Source organism: Corvus moneduloides, chromosome 17 (genome assembly GCF_009650955.1).
Source record: "Corvus moneduloides isolate bCorMon1 chromosome 17, bCorMon1.pri, whole genome shotgun sequence".
Lineage (NCBI taxonomy): Eukaryota > Metazoa > Chordata > Aves > Passeriformes > Corvidae > Corvus > Corvus moneduloides.
In genome coordinates this window covers 9,012,204-9,025,990 of record NC_045492.1, presented here as the reverse complement: position 1 = coordinate 9,025,990, position 13,787 = coordinate 9,012,204, and the positions used below count along the sequence as shown (strand labels likewise).

Genomic DNA, 13,787 nt, shown 5'->3' with positions numbered 1-13,787 from the left:
TTTCTTCAACCAACCTCACCACAGGCAATACTGTCAGTCAATCCACTTCACTCCTTGACAGTGCTCCAAAATGCAGCTTTTTTAACTTAGGGCCGATGCCTGGTAAGCAAGTAACTCATGGATAACTCCCTTCCCAGTGCCATTTCTTGGCTCTGAGCCCACCTTAATGACACCAACCTCCATTTTTAGCAGGGTGAAAAGGAGCTGGCACAGGGGGGGAAAGGCTTCAGTAACCATCTTTTATCTGTCAGGATGTGGTTGATGTTGAACCTTAAGAGAGTCAATATTGTTAAAGGACTCTGACGGGGCAGTGTCCTTGTAACTAAGGGCACTTAAGATTTCTGAGCTTTATCTTATACATCAGAAAGAAAAATATATTCTAACATTGGAAATAAAAATGTGTGGAGGTTTAATGCCAAGAACTCAGGTCTCCTCTCCTCTTCACCCACCATGAAATACGTCCCCAAAGTACCAAGAAATCCCCAGAAATTAAGAAACAAAGAGAACAGAAGAAGTGCAAAGAAAAATAAATGTGTATTTCATCTCATGAAGGTTAAATCTCTGGCATTTTTACTGAATGCAAATTTTCCATTCTGATGCTTTGAGGCTTAAATTAATGATTGTGATTATTTAATTTTCCTCCATTTCCCTTCCGGTTGCAACCATCGCTGTTGGTCTTCACACCACACATAAAGAGTTTTGCAGCTGCCACAGTCATTCCTGTGAAGGTACAAGCTGACCCACGCTCAATGCTTCAGTGTAAAAGTCTGGGCTACGTCACTTTTCCACGGTGCTCATGTAAAACCATGTGTGACTGTGTCTGTCAGCTTCTAGCCAGTCCCTCACAAAAACTACAGGTCATTCCCTTGGCACCTGTCCCTATAAAATGTACATTGCACAAAGTCATGATTGAAAAGTACAGAGGAAATTACACATCCACCGAAAGAAAAAAAGAAAAAAAAAAAAAAAAGAAGAGAGAGAAAAGAAATCCGATTGCTATTTTACAAGAGAAAAGTGTGTCTCATTCCATACATACAAAATGTTTTCAAATTGTACATAAGTACCAAAGGCATTATGAGAAATTCTTTGGAGATGAAACGAAAGTGCAAGAAAGCCAAGGCAACAGAGCAAATGAAAGGAAGCAAAGCAGCAGCTGTCTTTGCTTTCTAAAGGACAACCAAACTTCCCGGCTCGAGTGAGCCCCGGAGCTTTCCGAGCAGGAGCCGCGGGCGTGCGGCCCCACGCTCATCCCGGTGGGAAATTCACCTCTCAGCTCTCACTCTCAGGACAAAAGCATGAACCATTTTTAGCCCGGGTAAGGCCAAATGAGCCAGATGCTGTTATAAACCATGGTAGTGTCAAGGTGTCTCAGGGAAGCGGCAACACACTCCAGCAAGGGATGTACCCTTTGCTCAGTAACTTATTTAGGACTGAATCAGCTCTTACAGCTGAGAACTTTGGACCTAGAGATGAATTTCAGGCCAATGAAAAGATCTGATTAGTATTTATTCAAGGCATCCAGCAGTATTAAACCGGGAAAGTTAGCTCTTCATGCCTTTGTTTATTTAGATTAAACACTGAAGGGTAAGTTCTACCCAATATAAATCTTATGTCTGTGAAAATACTGGCAAAATTCAATACTAGAGGATGATTCATTTGGTGAGGCTGGTAAAATCTCTGTATAGGGGCAATTGGAGTCTGCAGGCTGGCCTGCTTGGAAAATCTGATTTATTGGTTGTAATACTGTCATTTCTTCCATAACTCTAAGATCAAAGACAGGCTTTTAATGTTTCTTTTCTTAAACATCTCTTACCTAGGGGCTTTTTAAATATAGGCAAAGGTAAGACCCATGGGGCACTGGAATCCTCTGCCTGGGCAGTAGGTTTGTGGGAGATCCTGGCACTGCCCTCAGTCAGCACCGCTGCCATGGGACACCCTGGCACAGCACATAAAGACTTTGCCCTTGGATCTCCAATGGCACAGGACAACTGTTTGGCCACACATCTTAGGAATGGGCTTTTTGGACTTGAAGTTGGCACTGGCCACTCTATTATATTTGTTTGTTTGAAAGGAAGCCAAAGAAATTATCACTCGAAGAACTGTATCGCTCTGCTGCGGGGCCTGTGCTTCCTTCAGAAGTGGGATTTCTCCTTGGGATGGCAGTCACACACCAATCCCCTCTGCAAATCTTCCTTTTTGCATGAAACAAATTATTGAAAAAGTAATTAGGTTTTATTGTACCCACTGTCTCACTCCAAAACAGAGTTTTTCTTCCCCCTGTGCATCTCCGATGCAGCTTTATCTGTTTTGATCAAGAACACGTGTGCACACGTGTTCATACCCACGTGCACGTACAGCCACACGTGGGTGCATGTACTCGAACCACATGCACACGCTTCTGCAGCCAAAGTTGTGTTGTCCTTTTATCTTGCAGGTTATGACAAAGATAAACTGTGAGCTTCATTCAATCTGTACAGAATTTACAGTTCAGATGAATAGCAATGAAGAATATATAGGAATACAGTAGCTGTTAAGTATTTATGGGCTGTGTTCGTTTTGTTCAGGTATTTTTAAATTAACATCACAGAGGCAATCTCATATTTTAGCTTCCTGATAAAATCTGTTTAAAGAAGCATTCAAATGCCGTGAATTTCTTAACAAAACTGGATGTTCGTTTTTTCCCTTTTCCCAGTTATGCTGAGTCCCATCACAAATCAGGCAGGTGACACTTTGTTCAACGCACATATGTTGATTACATGTAGAGATACCTATCACCACGTGGCATGTAGTGTGCAATCCGTGTGCAGTACATGTGGATAATGTGCCAAAGTGACACCAAGCAAGATAAATTTCATAAATACAGTGTCTATATTGGAGAAACAGGAATATAGTTTTAGTGTGTGGAGCGTTGTTGCTGTATAAGAACAGTGGCACCCACCTCTATGAATTACTGATAAAAGAATAGAACATTTATAAGAATAATTTATTGAATCTCCTAAAGCGTTTGATACACCACACAGTAACTGCAACTATGTTTAAAATCTGCTCTTGATTTAAAATAACAAAATCTCTGTCATTTATCAGCTATGTCTTGTTTTGCCTCGGTGTTCCTGAAGGTCTCAGGTACTCTACACTGTGCGTGAATTTTTTGAGAAAAAGTGAAGAAAATTCAAATTTTAGGGGTTTGGGGAGAGGGAAGAGTAACCAACAAAGAAGGGTCTCAATCCTGCCTGCTGACAGGAGCACGGGGTAACTCCAGCTCCAGGGAAGATGCTGGACCAGTGTGAATAACCAGGCAGGACAGAAAAGACCTGTCACCAGCCTCGATGACTTCTCCTCAGGTCCTCAGCAAGGCTGAGCATGGTGTCTGTGGAGATGCTAAAGAACTGAGACCTACATATCTACATCTGTGATCAATCCTTTTCGTGAGCATCACTGCATATGGAAAACACTAGGTCATGGCCACTGTGTTGGTCAAGTTTAAGGGATTCCTGTGAAATGCTGCTTCTGCTTTAATGGGAGGTGCCCATGGCATGCTAAAATAAGGAGGTATTTTCCCATTGTGGCTTGCAAGGCTTGTGCTGACCTTTTCTTGTGTGGAGTGGGAAGGAGAGAGCATCTCCCCAGGTCCACAATCATCAGTGTCAAATGGAGCTGGAATTCCAGCAGAGGCTTTGCTGGCAGCATGACATTCAGCCTTGTTTTGGGGTCGGAACCATCCGAACTGGAGGTTCTGCATGGCTTCTACCTGAAATCATTAACCCTGCCCTAAGATTATAGGCATAGCTGCAGGTGAAATCCCACCTGGGCTTGGCACTGAGCTTTGTGGTGAGCTCAGGTTTTCAGAACCAGGCAAACAGATGCTGCTTGAACAGTTCACCTGCAGCTGTATTTGCAGGAATTAGGAGAGGGCAAGATGCTTCTGGATTCACTGGTAGCTTTGGAAACAGCACAGCCTGGACCAGCTGCTTTCCAGTTCTCATTACCGAGCTAGAGCTGGTATGCGCAGCCACATCTGGACAAGGGTCTTGAAAACAGCTCTTCAGGGAGCAAAAACATCTACACTGGTAGAGCCTGTGAGCTCTTCTCGGCGATGTTCACCTGGACAAGAAAACCTGAGCCAGACCCTCATCCCTGTTTCACTTTAGTCACCTAAAGCCACGGGGACAAACCCTCACAGGGCACAGACAGACAACACAGACCCCATCCCTGTGTGGAAAAGCTCCAGCAGAACAAACCAGGGATGTGTTGAGGCCACGATGGCTCAATGAGGAAGCAAAAAAATTGCCTACAAAAAGCAAAACTGTCATATTAACACAACACAAAGGCTCTCTGGTGCATCTGGTGATGCCAGGCCAAGTCTCAGAGTGGAGTTCTGGCTTTACAGCTTCCCTGGTAAATAGTCTGGGCAAGGAAGGGGAGGATATGGAGCCAGGGTCAAACCAGCTCATGGCAACAGTGCCAAGAGATACAAGAGACTGCAAACACCAGCGAGATGGGCAAACCCTGAAGGCCTCATGACAGCCTGGTATTGCAGTGGGGAGAACACCGGCAAAACATTTATGGAGATAAAAATGTAGCCCAGCGCCACTCCATAAGGAGAGTGAGAGATGCTTCCATGAGGAATGGTTATGGCACAGCTGCAGGGTGCCCGAGACCACCAAGGGCTGTAGAGAAGGCTGGACGGAATTTCCAAAGAGTGGTTTCCAAGGTTTGGAAGTCACACTCTGCCCTGTGCCTCGGGCTGTGCTGCAGGCACAAACACACACAGCACCCCAGGGCTGGATGCAGGTGAGAGAATCCTATGGGAATTAAACCAGACATATGGCAAGTCCCACACGTGTGGGTTCAAATGGCATCTTTGAAATGAAGACCAGGCCTCCATCCTTGGCACTGCTTGTTCCTCCAAACCCTCAGAAAGGGCTATCTGAGATGCTCTTTTTCAGAGGCACCCAGATGGAAAGGAGGTTGTGACACAGCCAACACAATTCGTATTTTTTCCTCTCCATTTACACGTTTGAAGGAACCACAGGTACAAACATGGTTTTTTTACCCCGTAGTCACAAGCAGTAGAAATGGAGTCTGTGCATGCTGTATCAGAGGGATGGGGTGATGACCAGTTGCAGCATGAAAGACACTTGGTATATCAGTGTTACCTACAGAAGCACCGCAGCACCCTGCGAGGTGGCTCACTAGGAGGACAGCCTCTCCCCAGAGTGATGCTTTTGGCAATGTTACCTTGTCAGGTACTACAGCAATCTGGGAGTGCAGATACAGCTGGAGCATATTGCTGTCTACTCATCTCAGGCTGCATGCAGTAGCAGGCAAAATTGAGAGTACAGTCAGTGAGATAGTCCAGAAAGCACATTCATAAGTTAAAAAGGACCCTGCTGCTACCTAAATTCGAAGCATGATTAATAGTGTATCAAAAGGTGTGTGATCCCTCTTCCTCTAGACACTAAGGTAAGGCAAGCAGTATTGTGTCACTGGGGCATCAAACACTAAGATATACTAAAGAAGATTCCTATGCAGTATTATAATCCTTATCATTAAAAACCCACCCTATTGTTATTGTTAAAAAAACAGCGAACCCACACCCCTGCTCTGAGCAGGTTTTGCTCTGTGAGGCAGAAAAGTCGGGGTGTTTGTGTGCTAAAAGCAAGGGTTTGCTTTTACACCTCTGAGCAGCAGTGACCCCAGGGGGCTCGGAGGGGCTGCTGCCCTCAGCCCTCCCCACAGCCCTCCCCAGCACAGCCTCAATGCTACCTGGAGCTGAAGGAGCTTTTGTATCTGATTTCCTTGTTTCTGGCTCAGGAAAAGGAAGCTGATGAGAACAGAAGAGGCTGACCAGTGATAGAGAGAGGATGGAGAGGATGTGGACGTGCAGCTGTGGGTTGGGAAGAAAGGGCTGGAGGCTCAGGGCTCGCTCAGCCTGAGCATTCACATGATGGAGAAACAGAAATTCTTATCCTGCTCCTGGGCTTTTTAACATTCCCAATAAAATAGTCACTGCTAAGGGTGTTTGTATGGTACAACTTTGGGTAAATTCCTTAGGAATTTCAGTTTCTCTTTAAATACTTACATTTTAGTCCTAGCAATAATGTTGCTGTGACCGTGGTGGTCTGAGGAGATCAGGAAAATGAGGTTTCCAGTAGCTCCCTCTTGGGAAAAGTATGAGTGAAGGTGTTTTTCTTTTCTCTTGGGCGATTGTCTGGAAGGGGAGCATTTGTATCTGAGATGATGCTCTGGCTTCTCAGGTAGATTATACAAATTTGTTCTAAAAATTCACATAATTTAAGTTTTAAAAATCAATTTAAAATGTAAAAATATACCTATTTATCCATAAATAGCAATGACCCTGCAAAATTTATTTGGACCTATTAAGCAGCATTTGAAACAAAACGCATTTTTAGAAAATCTGATCTATCACATAGTCTGTCTAAAGAAATAGAATGGCTTTCTGAGCTGGATGAGAGGTTTGGTTTTGGTGAGCTCCTCGACATTTTTTACTTTAAAAATTGTTATTAAGAAAATGGGTCAACAAGGAAGTTCACATACAAAATCTGCCCTTGATTAACATTAAAGTCCCTTCCCAAATATTGGGAAATTTGGCTTATGGCTGTTCCTCTGTCTCGGGGTCACATTATGAAAGGCCAGCCTTGCAACATCTCCAGCCACCTCTCCTGTTCAGAGAACTCCTCAGACCACCTGAACTCACACTTGGACCTGAAGCACCCAAAAACTTACTGTGGCTTCATGTCCCAGCCCCAGGCATTGCTCCATCCCATGGGTGGGCCAATTGCAGGATTTCTTTCCAGACCTAGACCCAGATTCTGGAAAAAAAAATGCCCCAAAGTTTCTTGGTTTCTTGGAGACCATACCTCAGGCTCTGGTCCAAGGTCATGGCTTCCCATTCAGCCAGACTCACCTGGAACCAGGCTCTGGGCATGGAACCAAGCGTGGGCATGGGCAGCCCTGGAGCAGTTCAAGATGGTCTGCTGGAAATTTAGCTTCCACATCTTCTTCAGGTGTCTTTGGACTCCTCTGTCCACACTTGGCATTGCCTAAAACTTGTTCTGTCCTCCAAAATACATGGAACAAGATCTGAGAGGAAGAGTACAAAGAGTAGCCCAAGAGAGGCTCAGCAGAGGGACAAAGTTTGCCTGTCCACCTTTTTAAAGGTCTTTGTCATCGGGATTGCCTTATTAGTAACCCAAAACTGATTTATTTTCTTTTAGTCTGGTGGTTAAGACTTGTGGGAGATTGCCACCAGGAATGTGTGGTGCAGACATGGGGGAGCTGAGTGGTTGGAAGGGAAGACTTTTCAGGGAGTACTGGACTATGGTTTAGGGGAAAAATGAAATTATTCCTGTCAATAAGCAACAAGCAGGCCCTGCCATTGTTTATACAGGCTTAAATAATTTCATGGAAATGATGAGCATTATTTGTAGCTAATTCTAGTGTGAGTTAACATGGGGTTTTGCCTGGATGGATGAGAAGTGATGATTTATGGCATGGTTGTGCATGGAGGTGTGTATCAGAATTTCTTTGATATGATGCCACAGAAAAATATATCTTATACCTTAAAAAAAAATTCTATGTGAAATAAATAGCAGCCAGATATGATCTGTGCTGCATGTATATAAAACCAGTTTTCTGCAATCTCTGATTATGGGACAAATCCAACAACTTTTCAAGATGCAAGTCAAAAGACCTTTATAGATTCCAGTGTAGGAGGTTGAAGAGGAAAAACTCAATCTTTCCCGTGCAATCCCTGAAGATGAGCTTTAAGGTCCCTTTCCACCCAAACCGTTCTGTGGTTCTGTGAATCGATGATTCTGTGATTAAAGACCAGTCATGTACCTGTGCTGCAATAGGACTGCATGACATCATCCTTATCCTCATCCTCATCTGGCATTCCTGCCTCTACATCATACCCTCTATGCCAAATTTCCAGCAGGCCTTGAGAAGTAATTGCAAACAAATAAGAGAATAAATCTTTGTTATCTCTGACTTGTACAAAATTTGCAGCGAGCAGCTGGCTGGAGCGATGTTGATTTTTGCCTCACCAAATGCAATTTCCATTCTTGTGGTCGGTAGAAAGGTCAGGCCACCACGTTAGATTTAGGACCTGCTGACATTTCTTGTTCTAGCAGAAAGGATCTCATTTCGGAACACACCAGAGGCAAATCTGCACAATTTACGGTCATTTGGCATTTAAAGTTGTCTCTCTGTAGAAGTCAAGGGCATCACTGCGTTAACTCTGCACAAAGAAATCTGGAGCCAGGAGTTTTGGAGCACAAACAGAGGGAAAAACTGCAGAAGTTAACGAAAATATGGCTCAAGAGGGGAAAGAAAGGAACTAGCATGGCTGGAAGCCCAGTTGCTCCCTAAGAACAAGGTTTTCCCCTCCTGAATGGTGAAAAATGGCAGGAAAAGTTGTGAAGATCCTTCCCTCTTCCTTATTCCATGATAAGACCTGTGTGCTGGTCCTGGGCACTAGCAAAAAATGGTTTTATTTCCTGTCTGAAAGTTGTCAGACTGCACCCACATCTTCCCTAAGGCCAAAATTATCCTGGTTCTCCCCTGGTTGCTGTGTCTGATCAAGCAAACAGGAGGAGAGAAAAAGGCTGTGAGTCTCCCTTCACCCCAAGCAAGTCAATGTTCAGCCTCTCAAAGGCCACACAGAAATGAAGTTGTCACCTAAATAACAGGCTCTTGATAAGACACAGGGAAAATGTGGAAAGACAGGGTTTGAAATCACAGCAGAAAACACATGTGGGATTTGGGCTGTGGATGCGCGGCAAGGTTCAGAGGCACAATGCCAGCAATGGTGTCCCAGCCCTGGAAACAGATCCCAAACCAAAGTTCTCCTGATCCCCCCCTTGCAAAAAAACCCCTACCAACTTATCCATGTAAAGGATCACTTTGTGACTTTGTTTTGGTCCCAAAAGAAACTTTGAGCGTCACTTTTCCCCTCGCCTTCCCCCAGCTGAAGGAGCTGCTGAGGTTCCTGGTAATGACACGGTGACCTTTCCAAGAGGAAGTGCTTCCACAGCAAGGAAACGGGGCAGACTGGGGTTGGCACAACTCGCGGGCAAGCACAGCTAAGAGGCTTCTGAAAGACCATGAAGAAACAAAGCAGTGCCTCTTAACTCAGCTTGAGGGATCCAAACAAACCAAAGGATGTCTCGAGAACGTGGGGGTGAGATTCTTGGCAGGGCAGAAGAAGAAAGGAAAGATTTTCATGGGCATAGTGTGTGCAAAAGTGTTCAGGCACAATGCAAACTGTAAGAAAAGCGCCCACTCTGACCAACAGGGCTTCCAGAGGATGGAGCTCAGCACTCACAGCAAAGTGGGGACCACAGCATCCTGCATGTCCACTCTCTGCCTGGTGGCTGTGCCTCCCCAACAGCGCTGTTGGCCACAAGAATGGCTTGAGATCGTGGCAGCCCTCCAGAGGGGTTGCCTTTGGTTTGTCTTTGCCTTCAAAGCACCCCCAGGTCCCTTGTCAGCAGAAGGAGAGATAATTAAATATAATACATGGTTTAAAATATAAAATTCCATCCCCATAGTGTATCGACCTCCGTCTCGGTCTCATTTCTCTGCCCTCTGGATTGTCCCTCTTCTTGCACTCAAGCTTATATTGCTGAGTTTTTCCTAAGATGGGATCATTTCCAAACTGCTCTGGTTCAGAGCAGTGCCCCAGCCTGTCCCACTTGAGGCCATGTCTTCTGCTCATGCAACTATCCCAGCCACCATCCCTCTCCTCCAGGGGCCTACACAACATCTCCATGTATTATATTGGAATTATGTCACCTTCCTGACAGCTAATGAGGAACCACGGAGTAACAACCCCTCATTATTACACGTGCCCTGAAATCTAAGCCAGAAAAAAACACGTGTTCAGTCTGTGACTCCAAAACACCTAAAGGTGTGATCAACTCGTGCCATGATGTAGCAATTCCCACCTAACACTTGTCAGCCACCAGTTAATTTGATCTACAAAAGCCCTGGCCGGGTGATTTATTCCTGCCCTGCGCTTCTGAAGATTCCCAAGAAATGCAAATTGCCTACCCTGCGCCATGAAATAGTTTCACCTAATGATCTTAGAAAGAGAGTATGAAAGAAATCTGGACTTCACGGCTCCAGTTCGCTCATCACCGTGACCTCTTCCACAAATGCAGGCTCGGACCTGCTCGTTCCCCCCCCCAGAGTAAGCTGCAAGAAAAGTATCTGCCAGCTAAGGGTGTCCTAGAAAGAGGAAAACCTTAGCTGTCAATCTCCTTGAGAAGTTCGACATGTGCACAGCTGGAGCGGGCAGCTGCCAGTGCTCGGATGTGGCTCACGGCTGCAGGGAGGCTTCACTGCCGGGGGGTTGACCAGCCCATGTCACTGAAGGGTCCCTCGCCCGTGGCCGACCTTGGGGGGGGGCCACAGGGCGTGCAGAGGTCAGAGTCGGTGTCTGACTCCCCTTCTGCAATGTAGGGTCTGATTTTGGCCACGGCTGCATAGCAACCGTTGTTAAGGATGTCCAAATTCTCTTTGGACTGGGAGATGCTAAAGCCGCTGAAAGAGCGCTCCAGTTCCTCGTGGTCCACCGAGGGGATGGAGATGGACGTGTCGCTGTCTCTCATGGCACTCTCGTGGTGTTTGGTTGTAATGTCTTCGTTCCTCAGGTACTCCGCGCTCACCCGGTGCCCGCCGCTGTAGGCGGACAGGGAGCGCTCGTGGGAGGGTGGAGGTGGGATCCGGACCAGCGAGCCGGGGTCTCCGACGGGTGAGGAGCCGTGGCTCTGCCGCTGGCACGACGTGGAGGGCGGGCATGCGTTGCTTGGGGCTGGTGGGGCGGAGAAGTTCTTCTGACCCATGGAGCTGGTGGACCTGATGATCTTGATGATGCAGCCGTTCTTGTCAATGTGCTCCCTGCTGTCTTCGGGGCTGTGGTAGGGAGGGGCTGGGTCTGGTTCTTTGGACCCAAAGTAAGCCTCCGTCTCCGTTGGTGGGATGCCCATCCGCTGCATGTAAATGTTCACCAGGAAGTCCAGCTTCTTCTCCATTGACTGAACCTGAAAAACACCACAGTTCCAGCACTATGTGCAGGCTGAAGCATGTTAACATCCTGAGTATGAGCAACTTCCATTGAGACGCAAGTATGGGGCTGGGCTTCACAGATCACCTCCACCTACACTGACCCACAGCATCTCAAACTTTTAGTGAATATTTAATTGTTCTGAAGGGTTTAATTCTCCACCTTTTTACAGGGTTTTCCTTGTAACAGGATTTCCCTTATTCTCCTCTAACCTTTTTGACAGGCACCAAGTTCCAGAAAAGCTGGAGCACACTTGCTCCTTCCAGCTCCTTCCTGCACTTGGCACTTGTCTGGGCTCAGAAGGCCATGGGGATTTCTGAGCCTTATCCTCTAGGAAGATTTTAAATCTTCAGCAAGGCCAGCAGCAGCAGCAGCCAGGCTCAGGGACTCATTTGAAGCATGTCCAGTGCAGCGGCAAAGAAACCAATGTGCTGTTTTCAAAAATTATGTAGACATTTGACAAACTCACTAAACTAGACTCAAAGTGCCTGGCTTAAAGGTAGCACTTAGGCTTCCAAGACATTTAGTCCCCTTTCATAACATCTATATTGCTTCTTTTTCAAAATATTCCTGGCTCTCACTTTCTTTTAACTAAAAGGTAATGTCCCACTGAGAGAAAAAGGCGAGAAAAAGGCAAGAAAAAAACAACACAATGCATGCAAAACGTTCTGACAAGAACCCCTTCCTAACCCAAGATACCTGTTTTTCAACTTTTCCAAGCCTGCCCATCATGCTGGGGTCTTCAGGCAGCTCCCCCTCTGCTGGCCCTTTGGTCCGATCCTTGTCAGTCATGGAGGATCCTCTCCCAACGATCTGGTCAACTCTACCGGGATCAGAAAATCCCCCCACCCCCGGAAAAGGATCTGGAGTCAGTTGGAGGCAGCAGGTGAGGAGGGCACCGCTTGTGGTGCCTCCATGGGACAAAGCAACAGCCTCTCTCCCAACTAACACTCCAAATTACTCACAGACACGCAGTGGCACTGAAGTGTTAATTCAGATGCAAAATTCAGAGCAGTATTAGCAGAGTTTGAAATTATCCATTTCTGTTTATACAGATAAAACCTGGCACATTATGCACAGTAAATTTACCCACTGCAAAGAATTTCTTTAACTGGCTTTCTTCCAAATTGATTAACTTCTTATTTGTACTGAGAAATTATTATTTTGGGGGAAGATCAAGTTTTCTGTCTAGCATATATCAATGGGATCTTTTTCAGTCTTTGCAGCAGTTTCCTCTCCTCAATGCAAATGTCTGTGTGTAATTCTCATGACCATGAAAATGAGCTGCTTGTCCTAAGATCCAGACAAACAGGTGCAGTGACAACTGTTTTAGTGGAATTACAGCAAGGCTGAATTTGGCCAGAACTCACCAAACATTACCAAACTGTTTTCATCTCAATGCAGTTCACACTTGTACTGTTAGAAGTTTCTTATTAGCAGGGCTCCCAGTTGGGAACAGCAGAGGAAGCTCCTGCCAAATCAGCCAGCAAAGGTTACAAGGCACATAATTTGGTACTGACTTCTTTACACATCACATTTGCACTTCCTCACTCCCAGTATGGAAACACCTGGGTTTATTAACAGCTCCATATGCAGAGGAAGAAGGAGGGCAGAACCCATTTGGAAGCTGGAACTCAATTTTGTTAGAGGCATCAAATATAAATTTCTGGAGAGTAAACATTGGAGCTTCTTGATCCCTCCAAAGTCAGGGGAGCAACTCATTTTTGGAATAACTTCTTAATGGCAGCCAGGTTTATAGAATAATTCTGTGCTGGGCAAACTTTACTCTTGCATAATGCACCAAACATAAGGGTGGTGGGGGGAAAGAAGGGTTAATTAATCTGACTGAAACCAGGCTGAGGTATCTTGAGCGAAAACTCAAAATGCTTCTTACGCAGTTCTGCGTTGTGGGCCACAGGTCCATGCACCAGGAGGAGGAAAAGGAAGGAGCTGAACACAGACAGACAGGGGAAAATGAACAAACAAAAACCAAGGAAAGGAATGAGATGTGAGGCTATTTCCAACACAAGAGCTATCTGTTTTCTTCACACTGGACAGGGACTTCATACGGATGTTGGCTGTTGACACTGAGGGGCAGGTACCAGTGGGAATGGACCAGCGTGGCTCCCTTAGCTTATATTAGAGCAACAGCACTTTACAGCACCAGATCTGGCTCAAAGAGATGAAGTGGATGAGCACATCACACCAAAGACAGAAAATATAAGCCAACAATTGTTTCAGAGTTTAGCTTTGATCCCAGAAGCTACTTCATTTGGGCAGGGATGTGACAGAATTCTGTTCTGCTTAAAAAGCCATGTTTGATCCTTTGCTTAGCAATATAAGCACAGGAGTACAAGGAGCACCAAGTGCTGGAATTACAAGTGTGAGGAATACGCATGCCTTATTTCTCTCTTGTAATGGGAGAAGGAAATCACTGACATGTACAGGAACTCCCCACAAGGGATGCAATTACTGACAGGACATACAGCACAAGAAATCCTACGACAATGTTGTTACCGTGTAAGCAAAGAGCTGTTAAATTGGATACCTCGGGCTACCTTGGTGGGGAATCACAAGTCAAGGCGTGGTACAGCCACTGTATGAACTCCTCTCCTGTATGCACAAGCAAGTAGACTGGTAAAACAATGAACACGAGTTTAAAGAGGCCCAAAGCCTAAATGTTATTGAATATTGC

At 45.6% G+C, this 13,787-nt stretch overlaps 1 protein-coding gene across 19 annotated transcripts in view; it reads right to left on the bottom strand.

Annotated features, from left to right (window-relative positions):
* Positions 1-515: 515 nt before the first annotated feature.
* The window catches only part of KCNQ2 (potassium voltage-gated channel subfamily Q member 2), a 74,937-nt gene continuing 61,665 nt past the window's right edge, over positions 516-13,787 (bottom strand). For all 19 annotated transcript variants that reach the window (XM_032126794.1, XM_032126807.1, XM_032126795.1 and 16 more), the window contains 2 exons: positions 11,792-11,915; positions 516-11,069 (listed from right to left, as the gene is read on the bottom strand). In XM_032126794.1, the coding sequence (XP_031982685.1) occupies positions 10,365-11,069; positions 11,792-11,915 (829 nt within the window). In that variant the 3' untranslated portion in view covers positions 516-10,364. The remainder of the gene's footprint in view (positions 11,070-11,791; positions 11,916-13,787) is intronic.